General features: G+C 41.2%; 1 protein-coding gene across 1 annotated transcript in view; it reads right to left on the bottom strand.

The window, feature by feature from the left end:
• The window catches only part of DOC2B (double C2 domain beta), a 675,394-nt gene that overhangs the window by 252,617 nt on the left and 397,424 nt on the right, over nucleotides 1-25,353 (bottom strand). The window contains exon 4 of the mRNA XM_040336805.1: nucleotides 24,682-24,791. Within this exon, the coding sequence (XP_040192739.1) occupies nucleotides 24,682-24,791 (110 nt within the window). The remainder of the gene's footprint in view (nucleotides 1-24,681; nucleotides 24,792-25,353) is intronic.

Here is a 25,353-nt window from a genome sequence, read left to right as displayed (position 1 = left end):
ACAGGCTGAGATCCCCACACAAGCCCCTTAACTGAGCCCCAACCAGGACCCCACGAATGGCGCACGTCCAATGGTCCCTTACACTGGATTGTCATTGGTCCATGTTCCGGTCTCTGAGTATCGAATGGGTGGTCACATGGCCACCCATACCGGAGCGCGATTGGTCAGCGCTCAGGGAAGTGCGATTGGTCGGCGCTCCGGACTCCAGCGCCGTAACGTCACTGCGGATTATGTTCGGTGACTGCGGCGAGTCCGTAGTGAGGCGCTGGACATGCGCCATATAAAAATATATAGAAGTTTTGAGGTATTTTGCTGATTATAAAATATAAAAGAAATAATGAATTGGGGGATTTTCTTGGGTATAGTGGAGCTTAAGGTTAGACATTCATTCAGAGTGGCATAATTTTAAATGGCTTCAAAAGTCTAAGGTCAAAATATTCAAGTCAGGTTATAATACTATTATCTGCTATATACTAAAGTTGGGAAATGTGTGGTGCATAAAACTTATTTTACTGTAGAAGAGCCTGTTTAATAAAATTTTACATGTTTCTGAAACTAAAGAATTCCTTGTTTTTTTATTTTTTTTATTTTAGTAAGGTTTGGGGTAACAGAAGAGCTAGAATTTGGGTGAAGAAAGCTTTATCGAGATTATAGTTGGAGGAGTAATGAAATTACAAGTCTCTTTTAATACCATATTTAATCTTTGGTTATGTCTTTATTTTTAGCCTTTTTAGTTATGGTTAATTTTCTGTTCTTGATATAGAAGAGAAGTTATATAATTGTCCCATCTTTGACATTTCCCTTCTATAGAAGTGTTAAGGACATCACTAGAGAGATCTGGGACTTATATTGGCTGAATACCCTTTACTACCTGGATTATCTATTTTTAACCATTTATCTGTAACCCCATGTTTGAACCCTGCTTCATTTACAGAAATAACTGGAACAGCATTGATTTTACCAATATAACGATTTTTTAAACTAATTAGTTATATCTATTTATAACATCGTTCTTATTTTTATTACTGTTACAGCTCTTCCTAATGTGTAGCTCTAAGGGAAATTTAAAGTTAAGAGTAAGTTCTTCTAAAATATAACATTTTACTTATGTAATATTTTTTTGTTAAAAAAAATGAATTACCATGTTTTTTTGTTTCCTGCCATAAAAAAACATGCAAAAGAGATATTGTATTCAACAAGTATCCATTTCCAGAATTAGGTAGTTATGTCTACATTGAGCAATGTTCAGAACAAGTGATAGACAAGACAAATTTTTGGGATATAAAAAAATGATAAAAAATTAAAAAAAATACACAGAACCTAACCACTGAGTGTCTGAAAAAAAAAAACATATGGCCTGTAGCAATCAGTCAAGTTAATATGTAGTTGCTACAAAGTTGCTACAACAAAGTTAATTTTCAGAAAATTCCAGTTGTGAAGTTGGGTAGAAAATACATACAAAACTAAAAGTGATAAAGAATATTTCTCACATACTCAGCGAAAAGAAGCAAAGCTCATAATCTGACAGGAATGTTCTACCAGTCATGAGAGGAATGCAAGAGGTGAGCTTGACAGGCACAGTGGGAAATCCCAGGGTGATCCTGTCATGTAGTGTTGGCAGGAGATTGCCAGAATTTCACACCAGGGGTATCAGCTAAAGTGCATTGCTATAAAAACAAAAGAACTCCCACACAAAGGTGAAACTGTATATGTCACAAAAAGTTAAAGCATCAGATGCTAAATCACCTCATGTAGTCAGCATGAGTCTGGATTAAACATACTTTTGCTTTATTCATTTCATAAACATTTTTTTGATTGAAGGAGAATGTTAGTCAATGCAAAGTTCAGTATTCATTCATTTCAAAAAAAAAATTTTAATTGAAGGAGAATGTTAGTCAATGCAAAGTCCAGTAAGGACCCATTCACACTATTGTGATGCATTAACACACACACATTGACATGCACATCTGCTTTAAAGCAGCCTATTCATTTTTAAAGGACTGTCAATGCACCGCATGAAAAAAAAAAAACACCACAACACACTTCGAAAAATATTATTTAACATTTTTGAATAAATCAAGACAATGTGGAACAGGAGCAGTAAAACACACTATGAAACAGATTTACTATTAGAGTTAAAGTGATTGTACATTTTTTCTTTTTCTTTTAATAACAAACATGTTATACAATACCTATCCACTCTGTAAAATAGAATAGAATTAGGATTAGCCAATGGCTCCCACTCCTCAGCAAAGCCTGCAAGAGCGAGGAGAGCTGCTTTACGACCGCCCACGTACATATACTGTGGCAGCGCGGCCGTAATTGTTGCAGTTACAAATGTTAGGCATTCTCATGTTTGTTTCTATTGTTTGTACTGGTATGACTCAAAAATTGGAGAAACAAAAAGCCAAATCTGACACATTCCATGCAAAATTCCAAAACTGGACTGGACAAATTGTTGGCACCCTCAATTTACTATTTAGTAGTACACCCCTTGGAAAAAATTGCTGAAATCAATCACTTCCTGTAATTATCAATGAGTTTCTTACACCTGTCCACTGAAATTTTGGATCACTTTTCTGTCGCCAACTGCTCCAGGTCTCTCAGATTAGAAGGGTTCCTTTACCCAATTGCTGTTTTGTTATCTCTGCACGGGTGCGCTATGGGATTAAGATTTTGACTCATTACTGGCCAGCTCAGTACTCTCCAACACTTTGTCTTAAACCATTTCTGGGTGCTTTTTAATGTGTGCTTTGGGTCATTGCCCTGCTGTAAGACCATTGACGTCTGATAGAGACCCAACTTTCTGACACTGGGCCCTACATTGCACTCCAGAATTCTTTGATACTCTTCAGATTTCATAATGCCATGCACATGGTCAAGACATGCAGTGCCTGAAGCAGCAAAGCAACCCCAAAACATCAGTGAACCTCCACCATGTTTGACTGTAGGGACTGTTTTCTTTACTTTAAAGGCCTCATTTCTTTTTCTGAAAACAGTAGAATGATGAGCTTTTCCAAAAATCTGTAATTTTGTTTCGTCTGTGCACAGCACATTCTCCGAAAAAGATTTTGGCTGCCTCAAGTAAGTTTTTCCAAACTCTTTGATACTTTTTTCTGTTTCTTCCATGTTCAGGAAGATTAGTTACACATGGGCTGTAAACTTCTTGACAATGTTGCGCACAGTGGACACAGGAGCATTAAGATCCCTGGAGATGGACTTGTAACCTTGAGATTATACATGCTTTTCCACAATTTTGTTCTCAAATCCTCAAAAAAATTCTGCTGATTTTCTTGGCACACAGGGACACACAACAGAAAGGTAAAGTACAATTTTCACCATTTTAACAGGTTGCCAGTGTGATTTTTATATTGTCAGCACCTGTTAATTGATACAGGTGAGTTTAATTACAAATTACAGGAGCAACACAAACTTGTACAGTAATTGCAATTATTTTTTACAATTTTGACAAGGGGCCAATAATCTTGTCCAGTCTATTTTTGGAGTTTTGCGTAGAATGTGTCAGCTTTGGCTTTTTGTCTCTCCACTTTTTTGTGTTATATTAGTATATACTTTTTTTTGTGTTATACTAATACAAACAAATTAAATAAACATGAGAATGCCTAAACATTTGACAGAAATGCAAAGGAGCCAATATTTTTGGCCATGACTGTACATAAGTAAACTGTTGAAATTACTTTGTTAAACAAATTTGCAAAGTGGAAAAAAAATCTAGGAGTCACATATAAGCACAGCTGTAGTAACAGTTAGAGGATGAACCTCTTTGTATACAGGTGTGTAAATCTTACACTAGAAATTTGAAGATGCAAAATGCAACACTGAAGGAAACTGACAAACTAGAGATAAGTTTACTGATTACTGTCCAGACAGTTAATGAGGTAGTTATGGTGGATGCAGGATGATCAGGTAGGGCCACATTTCAGCTAAATGGGGTGGTTGGAAAAATCAGGCATTCAGCACTATCACTCCGGGAATCTTCAACTCCAAACTCACCCAGCTAAATGTGCCTGCCTTTATCTGTCGCTGGATTACCGACCAGATTTCTCGATAGGCAGAAAGCAGCAGGTGAGGCTAGAGATAATCATATAAAGCATACAGTGCTCTCCAAGGGTGTGTGTTCTCCTCACTAAACTTTTCCCTATATACCAATGTCTACACCTTAGGGATTAAATTTGTAAAGGTGGTAAAATATGATGACAAAATCGTCATTGGTCTTATCAGGGATGGCGATAAGTGGCGTTAAATCTTGGCCCTGTGGTGCAGTTGTCACAACCTGGAACTTAACGCGCTCAAGAAGATGGAGATGACAGTGAAGCCTCCAGACACTGCACCCTCATTACACTTAACATTACTGTGTTGACTTTGGAAACCTTCAGATTTCTGGGAAGTTTAAGCAATAATCAAGTCTGTTCTTTGCACTTTCATCTATGTCTGGTTTGGTTCAGCCTCCAAACAGATAGGAACTGACTACAGCAAACAGTAAGGCCTGCAAAAACAAAAAAACGGATGCTGTGTGAAAACAAATTGGAGCACACAGGTGTGAGGATTTCTAACTCTAGGTTAGTTTTGGAAGGACTGACCCTTTAGCCTTCAGTATTCAGCTGAGTGTGGTTTTCAGTGTTCTTTAAATAACACAGCACCGGGGACAGCATTTTAGAATACTTATCCAGTTATATCTTATACACTGGGGGGCTTTACAATGCAGGTTAAAAAACAGCACTATGGTTTTTTAATCTTTTCAGAAAATATTTACACATCAATTATTCAACACCATATAAAACAACAGAAGGTTTTACTGGCAGTGTCAGCGATGAGTGTGATATAACTGAGAAAGGTAGGAGAGAGTGAATCAACAAAAATATGGATCAGAATAATCTTTCCTAAATTGACTGCCACCTGTGCTGACCCATTCTTTGCTAGCGAGAACGGTAATACTGCACAAGGTCTGACATTGTAATGAGTTACATCTTGTAGAAGGATTAGGAAATAGACAAACATTTGATATGTAACTTAGTTCCCAGAAAAATGGTACTTGAACCAAAGTCTCAACACTCATGAAATGACTAATAGAAAGTCTAGACCACCAGTTCATGGATGATTGATAGCCATTGTGATAAAAAATCTAAATTGTTCATGAGGTATCAAATGCTAAGTGGATTAAAAAATGAATGACTATCATGAATTTGCAATGCTTGAGATCTGTGCAATTTTTTGTTTTTTTTTATAAATTCTTTATTTTATATTTTTTTCTTTTCCTCTTCATTTACTTCCACAAAGAGGTAGGTACAGCATTATATACAGGTACATCTATATATCACATACACTCTTTATTTTGCATACACACTGGCCCAGATTCAGGTACATTTGCGCTTTATTTGTGGAGGCACAGGGCAACGATTTTGCCCTGTGCCCCGCAAATATTTTGCGCTGCCCTCGATTCACGGAGCAGTAGCTCCGTAAATTGCGAGGGCGCGCCGGCAAAATTGCCCGGCGTAAGTGCGCGCAATGTAAATGATCCCGCCGGGGGCGGGAATCATTTAAATTAGGCGCGCTCCGTCGGGAAACTTTCCCGACGTGCATTGCGGCAAATGACATCGCAAGGACGTCATTTGCTTCAAAGTGAACGTGAATGGCGTCCAGCGCCATTCACGATTCACTTACGCACACGACATAGATTTTAAATATTGCGACGCGGGAACGTGGGTATCCTATAGCATTGGCTGCGCCTGCTATTAGGATGTGTAACCTTACGCGAAACCCGACGTACGCAAACTACGTAATTTGCGTACGCAGGGCTCGCGCAACGTTGTGAATCGGTGTTAGTATGCAATTTGCATACTATACACAGATCACAATGGGAGCGCCCCCTAGCGGCCAACGCAAGAATGCAGCCTAAAATCTGCGTGGCATAAGAGCCTTATGCCACGCAGATTTTAGGCTGCAGTCGGCGTAGCGATGTTCCTGAATCAGGAGCATTCGCTACGCCGGAGCAAGTAAGCAATTGCGCTGTGTAACCTATGGTTACACAGGCGCAATTGCTTCTTGAATCTGGCCCACTGTTTCCTACCTCCAGGAAACCCCCTGTCATGTATTTTGTTCACTATTTCCTGTATATCCTATTATAGCCATACCATTTCAACCCCCCCCCCTTTCCCTTCACCCAAATGAATTCCTGGTTGTCCTCCCACCCTCCCCAAAAAAAAATTCTCTCCCTCTCTCTCTCCCCCACAAACCCTATAGGTGGTTTTTGTTACCTATTAAGTATTTTGCTCTCTGTACCTAATATATGGGGTCCATACCCTCCAATATTTCTCCTCCTGTTCTCTCATTCCCATAGTGAGGTTTTCCATCTGCTGAATCTCTGTTACTCTACTTAGCCATTGTTGTCTTGTTGGAGATGCCGTACTCTTCCAGAGGACTGGAATACAGGCCTTTGCTGCCGTAAGTAGGTGCCTAAGCAGGGAGTTTTTATATTTTTCCATCGATAATGGAATGTCGTTTAGCAAGAATGCTGCCGTGTTTTCTCCCAGAGTCACTGCAGTGGATTCTTTAATTGTATCAGACACCATTTCCCAGAATTCTTTCAGTTTTGGACATCCCCAGAATAAGTGTATCATGGTGCCCTCCGCCTCCTGACATCGCCAGCACTGATCTGACACTTGTGGAAATATCCGCTTTAGTAATACTGGGGTTCTGTACCACCTAGTCAGGATTTTATATCCTCCTTCCTGATATCTAGTGGCGATTGACGCCTTGTGTGTAAACTTAAAGATTTTAGTTTTCTGAACCTCCGAGAATATAATCCCCAGCTCTCTTTCCCATGCTTGTATAAAGGCTAATTCTTGTGGGGCTTCAGACTCCACTAACAGACTATACATGCATGACAGTCCATGTCTAATTGGTTCTCCCTTTAGGCATAGTTCCTCAAATTTCAATAACCTACAAATTATTTCCCCTTGCGGTTTCATTGATCGAATTGCGGCTTTCAGTTGCATTCGTCTCAATGGGTCTAGTTCTCTCTTATAAGTATCTTCGATTTCCCCATTAGTCTTTAATCGGATGTCTATCGAGAAATGTATTAACCTACTAATTCCCTGACGTCTTAAATTGTTAAAATACTGATCTGTTAGGCCTATCTTAAATCTCGGACTGCCCAAGACCGGGATCAAAGGACTGGGGTAAATCGACATCTTAATTTTTCTGAATATCCTTTTCATAGCTCGTAGCGTGGCACCCATTGTAGGGTGTTTCTTCACCCCTTGTGATATGTCCACATCAGAGAGCCATGCCATTCCTTCCAGAGGAATGTTTGTAGTTTTTTGTTCCAGATGTATCCAAGGCTTGTCCTTCTGATGCGCACACCAGTCTACCACCCGTGTTAAATGAGCGGCGTCATGATAGCCCATCGGATCTGGAAATCCTACTCCTCCTCTCTCTTTCAATAGGGCCAATATGTCCCTCTGTACTTTCGCTGATTTTCCTGCCCAGATAAACTTAGTAAATCTGGATCTCAGGTCTTTCAGGAACCCTAGGGGGATTTTTACAGGTAAGGTCTGAAACAGATAAAGCAGTCTCGGCATTACGTTCATTTTAATAATATTGATTCTACCGAACCATGTAAAAATCTCCTTATCCCAATGGTTTTCAAGAGATTAACGCAAGTACCCCTTTGAGGTCTCTCAGATACATACATTTTAACACTAACTTGTTTAGCCTGTGTAGAACACAAGTCCAGGTATGCAGCTAAACATTAAAATACACATATGTGAACCTTTCCATCTGCCAATTATTTTAAAATTAATGCCCTGTACACACAATCGGTTTGTCTGATGAAAACGGACCGATGGATTTTTTCATCAGATATCCGATGAAGCTGACTTTCATCAGTCTTGCCTACACATCATCAGTTAAAAATCCGATTGTGTCCAACGCGGTGACGTAAAACACAACGACGCGCTGAGAAAAATGAAGTTCAATGCTTCTGAGCATGCGTAGACTTGATTCTGAGCATGAGTGGATTTTTGACCAATGGATTTCCCCACAGACGATGTTTTTTTTCTAACGTTTTTTTAACCATAAGAACAATTTAAAACAGGTTCTATTTTTTTCACTGATTGGGAAAAAAACGATGGGGCCCACACACGATCGGTTCGTCAGATGAAAACGGTCCATCGGTCGGTTTTCATCAGACGAACGGATCGTGTATACAGGGCAGTACACTTATGATGCACATGCAATGATACACAGCTCAGCATCATGGGAAAATGACTCCAACCATTTAGAAAGACAGAGAACGCCAGAGACTACCCAATACAGCAACGTGGATGAACCCTTGTAATAACTTTCCGGTCTCAGGGAACCCCTGATAAAAGTTACTATATGTAAACCCCATGACACATTAGTGTGATGATTAGTGGGAAGAATGCTCCTTACATTTGTGATCATTGGGAAGAATCCCCCCCTTACAGATAGTGAAAAGGTGTCAGAGAGAACTTATCTTAGATGCAGAAACAGCTAATTGTTCAAGGAACCCCTAGCAACCACTGGAGGAACCCTTGGGTTCCATGAAACCCTGGATGAGAAACCCTGCTATATACAGAGTGTCAGTTAATTCAGAGCAACACTAGGAGGCCTATCATGTATATGTCATTCAGTGTTGGTGGAGCATTACTTACTGAATGTAACATAACCTAACACACACGGGGGCCCATGGGAAAGCATTACCTGCCCTCACTAGAGTTAACTTGCTAAATACTGTATAAAATTATTCATAGGTACCCATACTGTTTCATGTTAATAATCTATACTTACAGGAGACAACTGATGTACCCCCACTGTATCTATTAACATTGTGCAGAAATTCCTTTTCCAGGTTCACAGCAGGGGCACTGACATCTTAACTCATTTCTTTATAAGCAGATCTTGGCAGCTGGACGGACTTCTATTGTAAATAACCAGTAGGTGTTTTTAAGGTTTTAGAAACCCACTTAACTGACATCAGTGTTTGTTGTGATCTTTAAAGGGTCACTAAAGGAAAACATTTTTTTAGCTGAAATGACTGTTTACAGGGCATAGAGACATAATAGTTAACTGATTCCTTTTAAAAATGATTAAAAATAGATAAAAAAACAATCATATAATGTGCCTGCAGTGTAGTTTCGTTTTTGCTGTTGTTTGCTGGTTCTCTGATGTACAGAGAGCCACTAGAGGGCAGTCAGCCAATAGAGAGCAGTGATACTTTGTCTAAAACTCCTCAGCACCAATCCAGTTTCGTTTTACTCACACCTCCTTGATTAGTGACCACCGTGAGAAATCTCCCAGTACTGTGGTTATCAGGAAAAAGGCAACCAGGAAGTGTCCAGAACAGAGAGGATTTACAGCAACATCAAAGCAAAAACGAACAATGAGCACATGAAACCAGGACTGCAGCAAGGTAAAGGAAGCTATTTAGCTAAAAAAAAAAATTCCTTTAGTGACCCTTTAAGGATGTTTGAGAATGAATTACATTATAGTACAAGCTGCTACAGAAGTAAGCAAAGGTTTTTTCTCTACTTTATGGTTTGTTAACAATAGGTCAGCATACAGAAAAGAACAAGGCTTACACAAAAATGTGCTTTATCATACATTCTGTAGGCTATAATTTGTACATGTACTTATACATCTTATCCTTCTCCTTTCTATACCTTTGCCTTTCCAACATCTATACCTCAAAGGTCACCCAATATTTTTTAGACATGGCAACAGGACATCCCCACACTGACAAACGGTGATTGAGAGGAGAGTATCCAACAATACTTCCCGCTTATGATATCAGCAAGACATAGATAAGTGCAGCTAGCATTTCTACACAGGGTATATTATCACTTTAAAAAATGTCAGATGGCGCAAGATAAGGTAGATTACAGACAACAGTGGTTCATGAATATGAATAGGATTGTCATTAATATGAAAGTGATTTAAAAAGTTGGTGGCTGATGAATAAAAATGGTCCTTATCTCAGAAGGGTTATATAACACAAAAGTTCATGAATAAGTCCATAAGCTCTTAGCGGCAGCAATCCCAAAAACCAGAAGCGAGCTCTGAAAATGGTACACAAGAAAGACAAGGATGCGCCAATCTAAGTGCAGTATGAAAGAGTTTTAATAAAATAAAGCACACAGCCAAATGGCTACTCACAATTGCTATAAGATTACAGGCATGTAAGGTGACTATGGTCCGGGGTCACTGGTGTCCGAAGTGTCCTGGTCCAGAGAGAAGTCAGCACAAGGTGGAGGGAGCTGTGGGTGGAACGCTGTGGCAGTCGAAACAACCATGCGGGGAGACAGCAATCCGTGCAAAACGCCGTACAGAGCGGCGTGCGTCTCAGGGTGGACCGCAGCCAGGGATCGTCGTACCGGAAGTGACGTGGTATAGCCTCTGCTGTTTCTTCAGATCCATGGCGTCCAATCAGGGAGAACGTCTTATATAGGAAGGAGGGATGCAGCTCAAAGGTCAACCGGATACAAATACACAAAGGAAATGACATCTGTACATACAATCGATGAACATAATTAGCACAGATATTTAAAAAACACATATATTAAAACATTTATTAAATATAAGGAAATGCAAATGAAAAGCATTTAATTTCATTTACATTTCATTTGCATTTCCTTATATTTAATACATTTTTTAATATATGTGTTTTTTAAATATCTGTGCTAATTATCTTCATCGATTGTATGTACAAATGTCATTTCCTTTGTGTATTCTTTCCAAATGGAAGCTATTTGACTCCCCACTCTACAGCACAGGAGATTCATGATTAATGCGGAATTACCATTTTATAAACTCACCTACCTGGGACGTAACTGTCTCAAAAACTATACAAAAATATAGGCGGCATGGCTGGTGGCGAGAGATTTGACATTGTAAGACCCCTTTCACACTTTTTCTACCCTGATTTTCCCTCTCCCTTTTAAATCATTAGCTAGTCTTCAATTGGTACATTTTCATATCTCGGCATTGTGCCCCTCCTCTCCTTTCTCCTTTTCTTGGTTGGAAGACTTTACTAGCCTTATCATATAACTAAGTTTGCTGACCCAGAAGTTAGTTTGTGCTACAGTATGTTTTTCCTACTGGTACTATTATACACTATGATATCCTTTGGAATTGTTATTCTTTGCACTCTGAGACTGTGGGGTAAATTTATTAAAGACAAATAGGTTGTGGACTTTGCAAAGTGCAGTTGCTCCAGCGCTTAGTAAATTAGGCAAAGCCGCACTTTGCAAAGAATACCCAATGACGTGCAAAGAAAAAAAAACAGCATTTTTCTTGCACATGATTGGATGATGAAAGTCAGCAGGACTTTTGCTCATTTACAAAACTCTGGAGCAACTGTATTTACAGAGAGCAACTGCACTTTGGAAAGTGCACAGTCTATTTGCCTTTAGTAAATTAACCCCTATGTGCCACTGTTGTTATTTGGGTTATTTGTACAAAACTCAATAAACTTTACCTGTTAAAAAATAAACCACAAAGACATGACCTATACTTAGGCAGTCAATTTATAAAGCACATATAATAGCAAGTTCTAAAGGCCACCAGCAACCTGTTAACATGTAATCAAATGCTCCCTGTTGGTAGTGGGAAACACCCAAACACTATCTCTTAAAAATATAAAAAGATTGTGAATCACATTTACCCTTTCCCAGAAGGTGTGTGTTAATTCTTATTTTCCCTTTTAATCATTTCAATTTCTCAACTCTACTCACTTAAACTTGTCATTGAACGTGTCTGTGTTTTAAATATATAGGCCCGGATTCAGATACAATTGTGTATCTATCGGCGGGCGTAATGTATCTCAGATACATTACGCCGCCCTAACTTAGGGCGCAAGTTCTGTATTCAGAAAGAACTTGTGCCCTAAGTTACGGCGGCGTAGTGTAAATGTGTCAGCGTAAGCCCGCCTAATTCAAATGTGGATGATGTGGCCGTGTTTTATGTAAATTACTTGTGACCCCACGTTTCCAAGTGCGCATGCTCCAAATTACGCCGCAAACTGTCAATGCTTTCGACGTGAACGTAACTTACGTACAGCCCTATTCGCGAACGACTTACGTAAACGACGTAAAATACGACGCTGTTTGTGTGTTTCCGATGTCCATACCTAACATGACTTACCCCTGCTTTATGAGGGGTAACTTTACACGGGAAAAAGCCTTACGCAAATGATGTAAAAAAATGCCCTGGGCGGACGTACGTTTCTGAATCGGCGTATCTACCTAATTTGCATATTCCTCGCGTGAATCTACGGAAGCGCCACCTAGCAGTCAGGTCTTAGGGAAATCTATGCGTAACTGATTCTAAGAATCAGGCGCATAGATACGACCCCGCACACTCAGAGTTATGACGGCGTATCCGGAGATACGTTGTCGTAACTCGTATCTGATTCCGGGCCATAGTACACAGCTTCTTTAAAATGCAAGATCCTCTATTATCTTTCATTTTAATTCTAGGAACATTCTCAATACCCACTGGTTACAGATACTTTCATAAACATTGTATTGTCCATAAACCACGGAACCCCCAATCAAGTTATTATATATTTAGAGTGCTGTTTTATGTGCCCTAACCCATGGCACATAAAACAAATCAAAATTGATTAGTATCCTAGCTATTTAACCCATCCTTAAAGCTTAACCTCCCTGGCGGTATGATTATTTCAGATTTTAGGTGCTGAAAGCGGTACCATGATTTGCAAGGAAATTTGGCTTTTTTTACTGTAGGCCTGTAATTTTTAGGAATAACTCACTTAAATCTGACCAAACAGGAGTCTAGTAGGCATCCCGGGTATGATTTTTTTTTAAAAACAAAATTATAAATTATAATATAATAAATAATTATAAATAATTATAACAAATAATAATATAATTATAATAAAAATTATTCAATAATATAATCAACTCAAAATCACTGAAATTTGCTCAGTTGCAGAATTGTCGCTGTCATTACTTTTATTTTTTTATGACGAATTTCCCCACAAATCACTATCGCACAATTCTGCAAGTGATTATAATTTATTATCGCTGTTTTCGAGCTGCTCTAAAACCATTTTTGACATAAAGGGACACTTTTGGTTGCTATGGACAATCTACAGTTTCCAGGCAGAAAGAACAGTTTTTATTATATAAAAGAACATGTAGGGCACTGGGCAGACCACTAGGGACAAGGGGTGTGTGTATTTTTTACATACAGTACGGTAATCTATAAGATTACAGTATGCTGTATGTAAGGTGTTTGTTTACCTTTATGAATTTGGCGCCGTTCTCCGCTCCCGTGCGTCATAACGTCGCAGGGAACGGAGATCAGCGGCACACAGGGACACTGTGTGAATTGAGCAAGCACCCACTCGCTCACACAGCACAGTGGCATCGCTGGATCCAGGGACAAGGTAAGTAAACAATGCCTGTGGATTCAGCGAGGCGAGCCCGAGTCTGACTCGGGGTTACAGATCGCAGCACAAAAATGTAACCCCGAGTCAGACTCGGGAACACCGCCAGGGGGGTTAAAGGGGTTGTAAAGGTTTGTTTTTTATTTTCTAAATAGGTTACTTTAAGCTAGTGCATTGTTGGTTCACTTACTTTTTCCTTCCATTTCCCTTCTTTCTTTTTTTTCTTTGTTTTCTTTGTCTGAATTTCTCACTTCCTGTTCCTCCTCAGTAAGCTGTTCAGTAAGCTGTTCTAAATGACTTTCCACCGCTCGGATGATGGTGGAAAGCTTACTGAGGAGAAACAGGAAATGAGAAATTTAAACAAAGAAAACAAGCATTTAGAAGGGAAATAGAAGGAAAGGGTAAGGGAACCAACAATGCACTAACTAAAAGGTACCTATTTATAAAATAAAAGACGAACCTTTACAACCCCTTTAACCACTTAAGGACCCGCTCATGTACATGTATGTCGGTACTTTAAAGATGGATATCTCGGTAAAGGCAGCAGCTGCTGCCACAACCGAGATATCCATCTTTTCTTTGAGCGGTCCTGTAAACGATAACGGTGGTCTCTGCGGCGGATTCGCCACAAGATCACCATTATCAGCGGCGGGAGAGGGCCCCCCTCCCACCGCTCTCCCACACCCTCTGCCGCTTACTGGAGCCGTCAGCAGCGGCGGAGGCGATCGGGTCATTTCCTCTCCTCGGCTGGGATACGAGTGAGGGCAAGATGGCCCCCACCCGCCCCATAGCATAGCAGGGCGGAAGTGGCGTCAAAACGTCACTTTCGCCCATGCTTCTTAAAGCACTATTTTCTAGTTGTCATTTTTTTTTTCTAAATATAGGATCTGAGGTCTTTTTGACCCCAGTTCTCATATTTAAGAGGACCTGTAATGCTTTTTTCTATTACAAGGGATGTTTACATTCCTTGTAATAGGAATAAAAGTGACCAATTTTTTATTTTGTGTGTGTAAAAATTTATAAAATAAATAAAAATAAATCCGAAAACAAAAAAAAATGTTTAAAGCGCCCGTCCCGACGAGCTTGCGCGCAGAAGCGAACGCATACGTGAGTAGCGCCCGCATATAAAAACGTTGTTCAAACCACACAAGTGAGGTATCACTGCGATTGTTAGAGCGAGAGCAATAATTCTAGCCCTAGACCTCCTCTGTAACTCAAAAGATGCAACCTATAGAATTTTTTAAACGTCGCCTATGGAGATTTTTAAGGTTAAAAGTTTGACGCCATTCCACGAGCGGGCGCAATTTTGAAGCGTGACATGTTGGGTATCATTTTACTCGGCGTAACAGTATCTTTCACAATATATAAAAAAAATTGGGCTAACTTTACTGTTGTCTTATTTTTTAATTAAAAAAAGTGAATTTTTTCCAAAAAAAGTGCGATTGTAAGACCGCTGCGCAAATACGGTGTGACAAAAAGTATTGCAATGACCACCTTTTATTCTCTAGGGTGTTAGAAAAAAAATATATATAATGTTTGGGGGTTTTAAATAATTTTCTAGCAAAAAAAATATTTTAATCTTGTAAACACCAAATCTGAAAAACAGCCAAGGTCCTTAAGTGGTTAAAGTATATCTATGTGAAATGTATATTCTATTACACTTTGTGATTTCATTATTTATATCCTACTCCTATTCATCAAAATGTTCTTGAAGCTTGGAAACTCACTTTATGAAGATCCTCACACATTTCCTTCCTTTAATTCTGTGACACATATTCACTATGCCTTGTAGTTAGGCACTGCTGTGTCACACATTTCACAGAGCCTGCATTCTGAACTACAGAGGTGCTGGGAGAGAGTCAGGCAGCAAGGTACCATGGGATAGCTAGTCCTTGAAAGTAAATAGCAGAGGAGAGGCTGGAAAGCACGCAGAGAATCCAGGAAGTTGTGGAAAGAGATGATCAGCAGACAGGCAAGACTGAGCTGCAAATAACCTGAAAGAAACACTTATAATACCACTTCTGGCTTAAGGTGTTGCTTTTCTATGCCACTGTGCCCAGAGAAGAAGCTAATGGAGAGTGGTCTAAGCTCTATTAGCTTTAATGGAGGGCATGTGAGACATCAGTATTATTAAAAAGAACCCGCCATCAAGGCACTATATCACGTAGGGAACAAACAATCCCCTATGTGCTTTTTAAATAAATAAAGTTTTCATTTAAAATAAAATAAAAAAATAATGTTAGATGCAAGCACTTAAATGTGTTTTAAAGGTTCATTTTTTATTTTCTAAATAGGTTCCTTTAAGCTAGTGCATTGTTGGTTCACTTACCTTTTCCTTCGAATTCCCTTCTAAATGTTTTTTTTTGTCTGAATTTCTCACTTCCTGTTTCTCCTCAGTAAGCTTGCCCCCATCATCCGAGCCGTTCTGGCTGGGGGTTAGTCAGAGTGCTCACCCCCTCCCTTGGGACTACATCACTGCAGGGAGACGCAGTTATTTTCTTAGGGTTTTTATCTACTCTCTTTCTCCCTGGTGATCTGGTCAGTTACACTCCTCATATATTATACAGACACCACTTTGGATGAATGAGCACAAGAGGGCAGATTTGGATATCAGCTTTGTCAGTCTGGGGAGGAATGTTAGATATACTAGCAGATTTAAATACACTAGCAAATTTAAGCTGAACTCCGACGGATACTTTATAATCAGTTACAGCAAACAGTATTTTTTCCTTTTGGGAATAAGGTTTTACATAAAAAAAAAAGCTGATAATTTAAGTGTTAAATTACTTGTCTCATCTCTGTAACTGCAAGAGAGATTTTCTGTTGAAAAACAACAGACTTATTGGCTAGATCATCAGATGTAAATAAAGGAAAGAAAGTCTAAAAAGGGAAATTAATACAACCATCGCATCTAAGAACTGGTAAACTGCAATATAATAAATGTTTGCTTTTGTGTTTAATTCTGCTTTAAATTAAGATTTGTTTTATTTAATTTCCCTTTTTATACATGTGTAGTGGATATGATCAAAATAGTTAAAGTAAGATGGTAAAATGCCTATTTCAATGCGCAAACCTGTGCTTTATATCCTATATGCATATATGTTATTGTTATGTTATTGATTGTTATTGATTGATTGATTTCTATTATTTGCTATCATATACATGATTAGATACATAATCCTTGCTCAAACATTGCTATCAGATTTCTTTCATGTTCTGCAAAAACAGGAAATCGTGCATTCTGCAAACAAGCTGAAGAAAATCTCTGAGGCCACAAGACAGACAGACAGACAGACACATTGTCAGCACATTATCACATTATCAACAACATCTGTCAGACGTCTGAAAGGAAATCAGCATATATATAAATAGTTATTGCTGCCATCGGACATGAAACAGTTAAAAGCTTAAAGATCGGGACGTCACAAGATTAATCTTACATATTCTTTGCCTTGCTATGCTCACTATATAAACTGAGAAGCAGGAAATAATAAAGCAGAAGTAACTTCTTCACTGAGCTGTGACATTACATTTCTTATCAATTTGGCCAGGAAGCAGATACAAAAATCCGGATGGTTCGGTTCGGTCCAAAACATTTGGCGCCCAAATTGGGGCTTTCGGGTTCTGATCCAAAGGAAAGCCAATCAATAGGGTGCCAGGACGGACCAGCGCACGGACAGGACAGAGACTGATCACCTCAGTGAACGGTAAGACACTTTTAATATTTGTCTACTGTTTATCCTTTGCCCGTGATTGGTTAGTTCTTGTTCCCGTATCGGCTTCCCGCGGTCAGCAAAGACAGGTAACACCATAGCTTGCCAAAAAGCCATTTATAAGAACCTGCGTAATTGGTATCTGCAGCCTGTATTTTGTATGTTCTGTTTTGTTGATCTTGTGACAGCTGTTGGGAATGAGGGATTGATTATATAGTCACGGATGAGAATAATTGACGTGGATAAACTCCTCCTGGGGGAATGAATAATTGTGCGGTGAAGCACGGATGACCAGGAGGGGGCGTCAGGAATATGCATAGTTGCGTGGGGATCCCACGAGGACCTGATAATCCTGTATTTTACTGCAGTTGTCACATATCTTGTTGGTTATGTTATATGTGCTGGCTTCTGGTGGGATGATGAGACAGGCAGAAGGGAATTAAAGTCATAGACGTGATAACTGGCTGAGACGTGGTTAAACTCCTCTCGGGGTTTAGGCAAAGTGTGCCGGGGGGAGGCGTCAGCCAGGGTTGCGCACTCAGGTGCGGGGATCCGGTGACAGGTATTCTGAGGTCTCATCTTCCTATTACATGAGCCGGAAATGTTATGTCCTGAATGTGTGTGTGGATTATTGTTGGATATGAAGAAGGCTGAGGACTGATTGCCTCTGGGGCGAATACATGATATTTAAAGTAACACATTGAATTCAAACTACTATGCTTTGTTGACAGTAATAAGTGGTCACGTATTACTCACCTCGCACCCTGCCTGCAGGACCGTGACTAGTCTACAGCAGTTTGTAGACTCTCTCGCTCCCTCTCTCTCTCGAAAAAAGTACTTTTTAAAAAAAAGGTGAAGTGACAGTTGTAGCAGCACAGCAGTTTTGAGAGAAAGATTTAAAGGGGACACGCAGCCAAAAGGTGTCCATTACAACCTGAATCTCCCTCCCTGTGTAACGCTATATATTGGAGAGTGGTCTACAAGAAGGACAGGTGACGGTCAGAAGTATTGTCGGACCCTTGAGTCCAAGACAGCCTCATAAAACCGTCATACAAAATCCTGAGCCCGGACGTGTATCCCTCCATTAGATAACGATGGGATAGAAATTACAGAAGCCGAGGGGGGGGGGACTTAGCTTGTGACTTGGTCTCAGATAGGGAGGCAAGGCAAGCAGTTAAAAAGGTAAAGGAGCTGGCAAAGATATGTGACATTAATATGCATATGGCTGGGAGATTGCAGCCAGAACAATTGCGGGTTTTGTTAAAATGGAAAAAGGGTCTGTTGTCTGATCATGGCTTACTACCTACAGCAGAAGCCTGGTACAGGATAACAAAAGCCATTCAAGGGGAGGGGTGGACAGAGCGAGAGACACATCAACATGGGTACATTGTATATGTGTATCACAAACCAGAGAGTACACTGGGGTCCGGACGGCCATCACCCTATAATGGCGTCCAAACACAAGACAGGAAACCCTGCCCCTGGGCAACCACCCCCTCCTCCCATCAGACCCCACCCCAATGTACCACCCCCGTTACCACCCATGGCACCGCCTCAGGTCGGTGGCCATCTTGCTACACCCAACAATGGTGACACACCCAGTCAATCCACAGGAAGACTCCCTATGATGACTTCCTGCGATGGCCATATTGGTACACCCATCCCTCTATGCCCAGTACTAGACCACACTAGAGCTTATTATAGGGAAGATGTTAACCCATTAATGGTATTAGGAGCTGGGGATAAGGCAGAGGCAAGTAGTGGCAGTCGCTGCCACTCACCCGAGCTCCAAGAAGTGACCCCCCAGGGGGACCTCAACCCCACTGGTGCCACCCCCAGTTGTTCTGCCAGTTATGATCGCCACGGCCCGACTCAGATTATAGTGTCCGGAGGCCAGTCGGATGTGCAAACCGGGGCAAATACAGTCCCTCTCCATAGCCAAGTAAATTCCCCCTTCCAATCACATTACAGGGCACTGCGGGAAACCTGTATTGAATCTGACCGAATAACATATTCTCATCCCCAGCCTACATCCACAACAGCATGGCCGATGACCACAGCCCCTCGGGGAGCACTGCCAAAAAACAAACTGGGCGCTAGATACTTACTCCCACTCTATTCCCCTCCCGCTTCACAACAGTTCTCCGAGGACATGTCAAATGTCTCATGAAGACCCACGGGTGATTCACATGACACCATACTATACGGTCCCCCCCCAACACACAGGGGACTACCTCCTCAACTACCACAACAGAGAAATGACTGGGGACCCCCTCCCCATGGGTTACCACCCCACACACCGAGGGGGGAGATGCCTGCCGCATCAGGCGCACCCCTAAAGTATGTGACCTTTACCCCTCAACAAGCATCATCCTTTTGTAACCAGTCTACCAGACCCTGAGAAACAACCCATGCCATTCTACAGAAGGATTGCCCAGATCCAGAAGGCATACTCCTGTGCCTGGCGGGACCTGGTAAGCCTGTGTGAAATCAAAGCAGGGGATGTTTACTGGCCTGTAATGGAAAGGTGTTTTAAGGCAGCCAGTAGCATCCCTAACAGTACATATAGTTCGGGATGTGAGTTTGTAACCCAGTTACAACAGTGGGCATGTGACCGCCTGGCAGACCAAGTAACAAGCATACAAGATATTACAGAAGACAAGGCTGAATCAGTTGAGAAATTCCATACTAGGATGTTACAGGTGTTCACTGATCCTCACAGGGTAATAAAAAAGCAGTCCCTCTCATGTTGGCTTCTGACACACCATACCCGCCACCACCAGCATGAAACCCGCAAGTCTGCTGCTACAATTGTGGGAAACCTGGACACTTTAAAAGGGAATGCCGAAGCCCATGGAGATCCGACCGCAGACAGCTCAATTATGGGGACAACCCAAGAAGATGCTCAACACCAAGGACAAAATGTCCAGGGGAATCCCAACTCAGCACCCAATGATTGGCCTCCTGCTCCTCCTCCTAGCCATATGGATCACTAGGAATTCGGCAAGCCTGTGTCATACATTCCAACCATGGTTGCGGCATGCAAAGATTCAGGAGGACCTCTAGCCAATATAACTCTCAATATCGAGGGCCATCCTACCACTTTTCTATGTGACACAGGTGCTGCCAGAAGTGTAATTAGAGCAAAAGAACTACCTGATACCTCCTTCCTATCAGACATCGACATTGCATGTGTTGGAGTGGATGGAACACCCTAAAAAAGTCCTTTGACCCGCCCCCTACAAGTTGGCAACATCCCTGACCTACTAGCAAGATTTGTGGTCTCTGATACCTGTCCCTTGAACCTACTAGGGGCTGATGTCTTATCTAGACTCCAGGCCTCAATCTCCTTCCAACCTGATGGTGGTATTCGGGTGACCTCACCACTGACTAATGAAGACACCTCAGCATTATGCTCCATTCCACTCCTGCTGTCCCTAAATGTGGAAGATGAGACTGGAATTCCGGAAGAGATTTTAACCCGAATACCTTCTTGCCTTTGGTCCACAGGCCCAGAAGACATCGGTCATCTGAAAGTTCCACCCGTCCTGGTCAGAATGAAGCCAGGGGCCCTTTTCCCCAGAAAACCCCAATATCCCCTCAAGCTCTCCCAGTCAGACACAATCACTCGCCAGATAGAGGCCCTCCTGCAGAATGAAGCTCTCATATACTGCACAAGCCCCTGCAACACCCCTCTCTTCCCAGTCAAGAAGAAAACCCCAAAAGGAGAACTTGTGAAACATCGCATTGTGCAGGACCTCCGAGCAGTGAATGAGGCCGCCATACTGGAAACGCCCATCGTACCCAACCCACACACCTTGCTGGCTGGGAAACCACCCATGGCAAAATACTTTACCGTGGTGGACCTGGCAAACGCCTTCTTCAGTGTCCCCCTAGATCCCCGTTGTCAATTCTTATTCGCTTTTGTCCACAAAAGGAAAAGCTACACCTGGACTGTAATGCCCCAAGGTGCCCAGAACTCTCCGCCCCAGTTTGCCAAGGCAATGAAATTCATTCTGGACACATGGATCAAACCTTACCCAGACATTGTGCTTCTCGAGTATGTGGAGGCCTCTTGCTCTGTGCAGATACCCAAGATGATGCTGCAACCCACTCTGAAGACCTTCTCTGTTAGCTGGCTGAACAAGGTTGTAAAGCATCAAGGCAGAAGATTCAGTGGTGCAAACAAACAGTGGTCTTCCTTGGACATTGTATCTCACAAGGTGTAAGACATCTCACTCAAGAGCGAGTAGCTGCGATCAAGGCAATTCCAGTGCCAGCTGGCCACAAGTCTCTCCATGCTTTTTTGGCCTAATTTCTTATTGCTGTTCGTGGATTCCAGAAGCATCTCTGCTAATGCAACCACTGTATGATGCTCTAAAGACTGATCCTTTCACGCTGCCTCCAGAGGCCCTTACCAACTTTGAAATTCTGAAACAGATCCTGTCTTCAGCCCCCGCGCTCGGCCTCCCAGACTATGAAAAAACCTTCAAACTATTTGTCTCAGGACAGGAGTACTGGCCCCAACTCATGACAACAGGCTCAGACCTATTGGGTACTATTCCTGTCGATTGGATCCAGTAGCTAGGGGGGCACCCTCCTGCCTCAGAGCCGAAGAAGGCATTTGCCAGGTCCACCACGGTAAAGTAGATTTATGGCATTTTATTTATTTATTTTTACTAGTAATGGCGGCGATCTGTAATTTTCAGTGGGACTGCGACATTGCGGCAAACAGATCTGACACTTTTTTGGGACCATTGACATTTATACAGTGATCAGTGCTATAAAAATGCATTGATTACTGTGTAAATGCCACTGGCAGGGAAGGGGTTAACACTAGGGGGCGATAAAGGAGTTAAGTGTTCCCTAGGTGTGTTTCTACCTCTGAGGGGATAGGACTGACTAGAGGAGGAGCCAGATCGTTGTTCCTACTTAGTAGGAAAACACAATCTGTTTCTCATCCCCTATACATATACGCCGGTTTGCGCAGGAAAGCCATCCTGCACCCGTATATGTACAGGAGCCGGTTGGGATGAGGTTAAGGTTTTTGGATAGCATAAGGAAGGGTTAACAGCCCTGTAACATTTGATTTGCTGGCTGTGCCCATGTTCAGAAGATTTCACCTCACTTTCTGTCCCTGTGACAATAGGATTTGGAAAATGTTGGGTTGTTGTGGAAACAAGGATTGGAGATAAAACTTCAGTGGAGACACCTTTTCCCATTCTCTTACAGGAGTGAATTTCCCTTTCTAGGGGTAGATTTCCTCTCACTTCCTGTTGCCTCCTAGTGTTTGTGATGCCGCGTAAACACAATAGTTTTTCGGCATGAAAAACATCATTTAAAAAACCGTCATTTAAAAACGTCATTTAAAATGATTGTGTTTGGGCTTCACATCGTTTTTCGGCTTTTGAAATTCGGCTTTTGAAATTCGAACATGCTGCATTTTTTAACGTCGTTTTAAAAAATGTTGTTTTTCGGGTTGTAAAAAATGATCGTGTGTGGGCTAAAACGACGTTTTAAACCCGTGCATGCTCAGAAGCAAGTTATGAGACGGGAGCGCTCGTTCTGGTAAAACTACCATTCATAATGGAGTAAGCACATTCATCACGCTGTAACAGAAAAAAAAGCGCGAATCGTCTTTTACTAACAAGGAATCAGCTAAAAGCAGCCCAAAGGCGAATAGAACTTCCCCTTTAGAGTGCCGTCGTACGTGTTGTACGTCACCACGCTTTGTCCATCATTTTTCAAAAACAATGGTGTGTGGGCAACATCGTTTTTAATGATAAAGTTGGAAAAACTTAGTTTTTGGGACATGCTGAAAAACAAAGCTTTTTTTTAATGCCGAAAAACGATTGTGTGTACGCGGCATTACGAGTAGTACATAAGTCAGATGTTTGTAACTCGGGGACTTCCTGTATCTGCAATGAGATGATTTGCTTTATTCTGTTGACTAGGCAAGTGAAAGGAAATTATACTGGTCTGGTACCATAAATATAGTTATTTGTAACAACAAGTCTGTTGGCAAGGAATCAACATGATAGCTTATTATGTGGTCTGCTGGACAATAAAATATATCTACCTTCTCAGAAAGATACACTCTATACACAGAACACTGGCTGCATACAGTCATAAGATTTTGGTCTGTAAATAATCCAGCAGCCAACCTGGAATGGTTGTTTACCCATACTCTACCAGTCTGCATCTTATTAGAGAGTAAAGCAATAATAAGCATAAAAGCCCTGCCAATGACATTATAATATAAAAACAGCTATGGCTATGGGATCGTAGACAGTCCCTGATGCTTTGTCCAGTGCCCTGCATGCAGGACAGCTATCACTGTATTTCTGGGAGCCTGACACTGATGTTTCAGCTACTATGCCTACCCAGGGGCGGACTGACCATTCGGGCACTCGGGGCACTGCCTGAGGGCCCCATTCCACTAGGGGGCCCCATCAGGGTTGCCAGCCTCAGTAAAACCAGGGGCAGTATGTAAAAATCTTTGTTTTAAAAAAATCCCAAGATTATAGCTGCCCCGCCTCTGTAGTACCTTTTCAGTGTGTGTATGTGTATTCTGTGTGCATGTATACTGTGTGTGTATACTGTGTGTGTAAATTGTGTGTCTGTATACTGTGTATGTATACTGTGTGTATACTGTGTGTCCTCATAATCTCCTATTGCCCGGGGGCCCCATGAGTTGACAGTCTGCCTCTGTACCTACCCCTCCTCCTGCCCAATCACAGAAGCCTTTGTATTATGCAATTTCATTCACAAAAAGCTTCTCTGAATGGGCAACAGAGGGGAGGAGCTGTGCCTCTCTCTCCTCTGTTACAGCCTTGATTATCAGTGTATGCTCCAGCATAGCCATAAACATGTCCTATATACATAATAGAGATATGTTCAGGAGATCTCATGCATCTTCTTGTAATAAATCCATAATCCACTGGTTCTCAGGGTCACCACCTCCAATGCAAGGCTATGGACCATTAATTGGTTTTAATGCTGCTGTGGGGACCAGTTTAACAACAAGGAGGAGCAGAGGATAAGGTATATAGATTTTTTCTTCCAGTAGGGGGCACATTCCAACTGAAATGGATACTTTTTTGGTTTCCTAAAGTTGTGCGTTAAGGAGCAGCAACAAAGTAATAGGTCATTCATCTGCTCAATCCACTCTATCCTCTTGTCAGCACAATTGACTATCCTTTATTGCTGCCTCTCCCTTTCCTAGGCTGACTGCTGCTGTACAGGGGATTACAGAATAGATAGCTATTACACAGAACCGTTTATCTGCATACAAAGTCTTTACTCCAAACCTAGATATCACTTAAGCTTCTGTTGTATTCACAGTTACCATATACAACCCTTCAGTTTGATTTGGAATATCTATCATACGTTGTACATAGGTACTGCTTGCAGAAACAAAATTGCAACTTACAAATTCATTACAGTAAACAAGACACAGATTCTGGTTGCACTGATATGCCAATTTAAAGAGGATGATATTATTATCAGGCTTACCTGAGAGTCTTACGAATCATGTCTTCATCTGTGATACCGTAATATGTTAGCGTTTCATTCCATGTGGGGTTAAGCGTATTCCTCAAGGTTTTTGTTCGTAATTTGTTTGCCTGAAACAAGACCAAATGGGTTCTGTTACAAACTTAAACTTTCTGTTACAAATTTTATTTTTTTCCATTTAAAGTTTTATTTTATTGATGCAGAAGTAAAATCATACAAAGTATAGCATGAAGCACTCAGTACATACCATTCAAGAAAAAAAAAAAAACAACAAAAAAAAAAAAAAAAAAAAAGGGAAACAGCGATCAATAAATAATTAAGATACAGTCCAAATTTCAATGTACATCTTAAGTTAATCTAGCATCATGAAGAGAGAGTAATAAAAATATAAATTAATGTCCCCGTAGGAGATCTCCTACCCATCTATGTGTAGCCAGAGTTGAAGAGGGACGAGGATCCAAAACAACGCTTTTCGTACAGAGTCTCAACCGACACCCCGTAAAGGGAGCATACTGTGTCGGGTAAAAGGATAGCAAAATTTAATAACGATGAGAGACTTTTGTGACCCTAAATAACCTCGGACCCCGCCCAAAATGTTGAGAGGAACTCTAGACCTCCTGACGTATCCTAAGGGATGTGTGAGTAGTAGGACCTCCCACTCCCCAACCAAAC

This window comes from Rana temporaria, chromosome 2 (assembly GCF_905171775.1).
Source record: "Rana temporaria chromosome 2, aRanTem1.1, whole genome shotgun sequence".
Lineage (NCBI taxonomy): Eukaryota > Metazoa > Chordata > Amphibia > Anura > Ranidae > Rana > Rana temporaria.
Note: the sequence above shows the minus strand (reverse complement) of the source record. Positions and strands in the feature narration are given on the sequence as shown.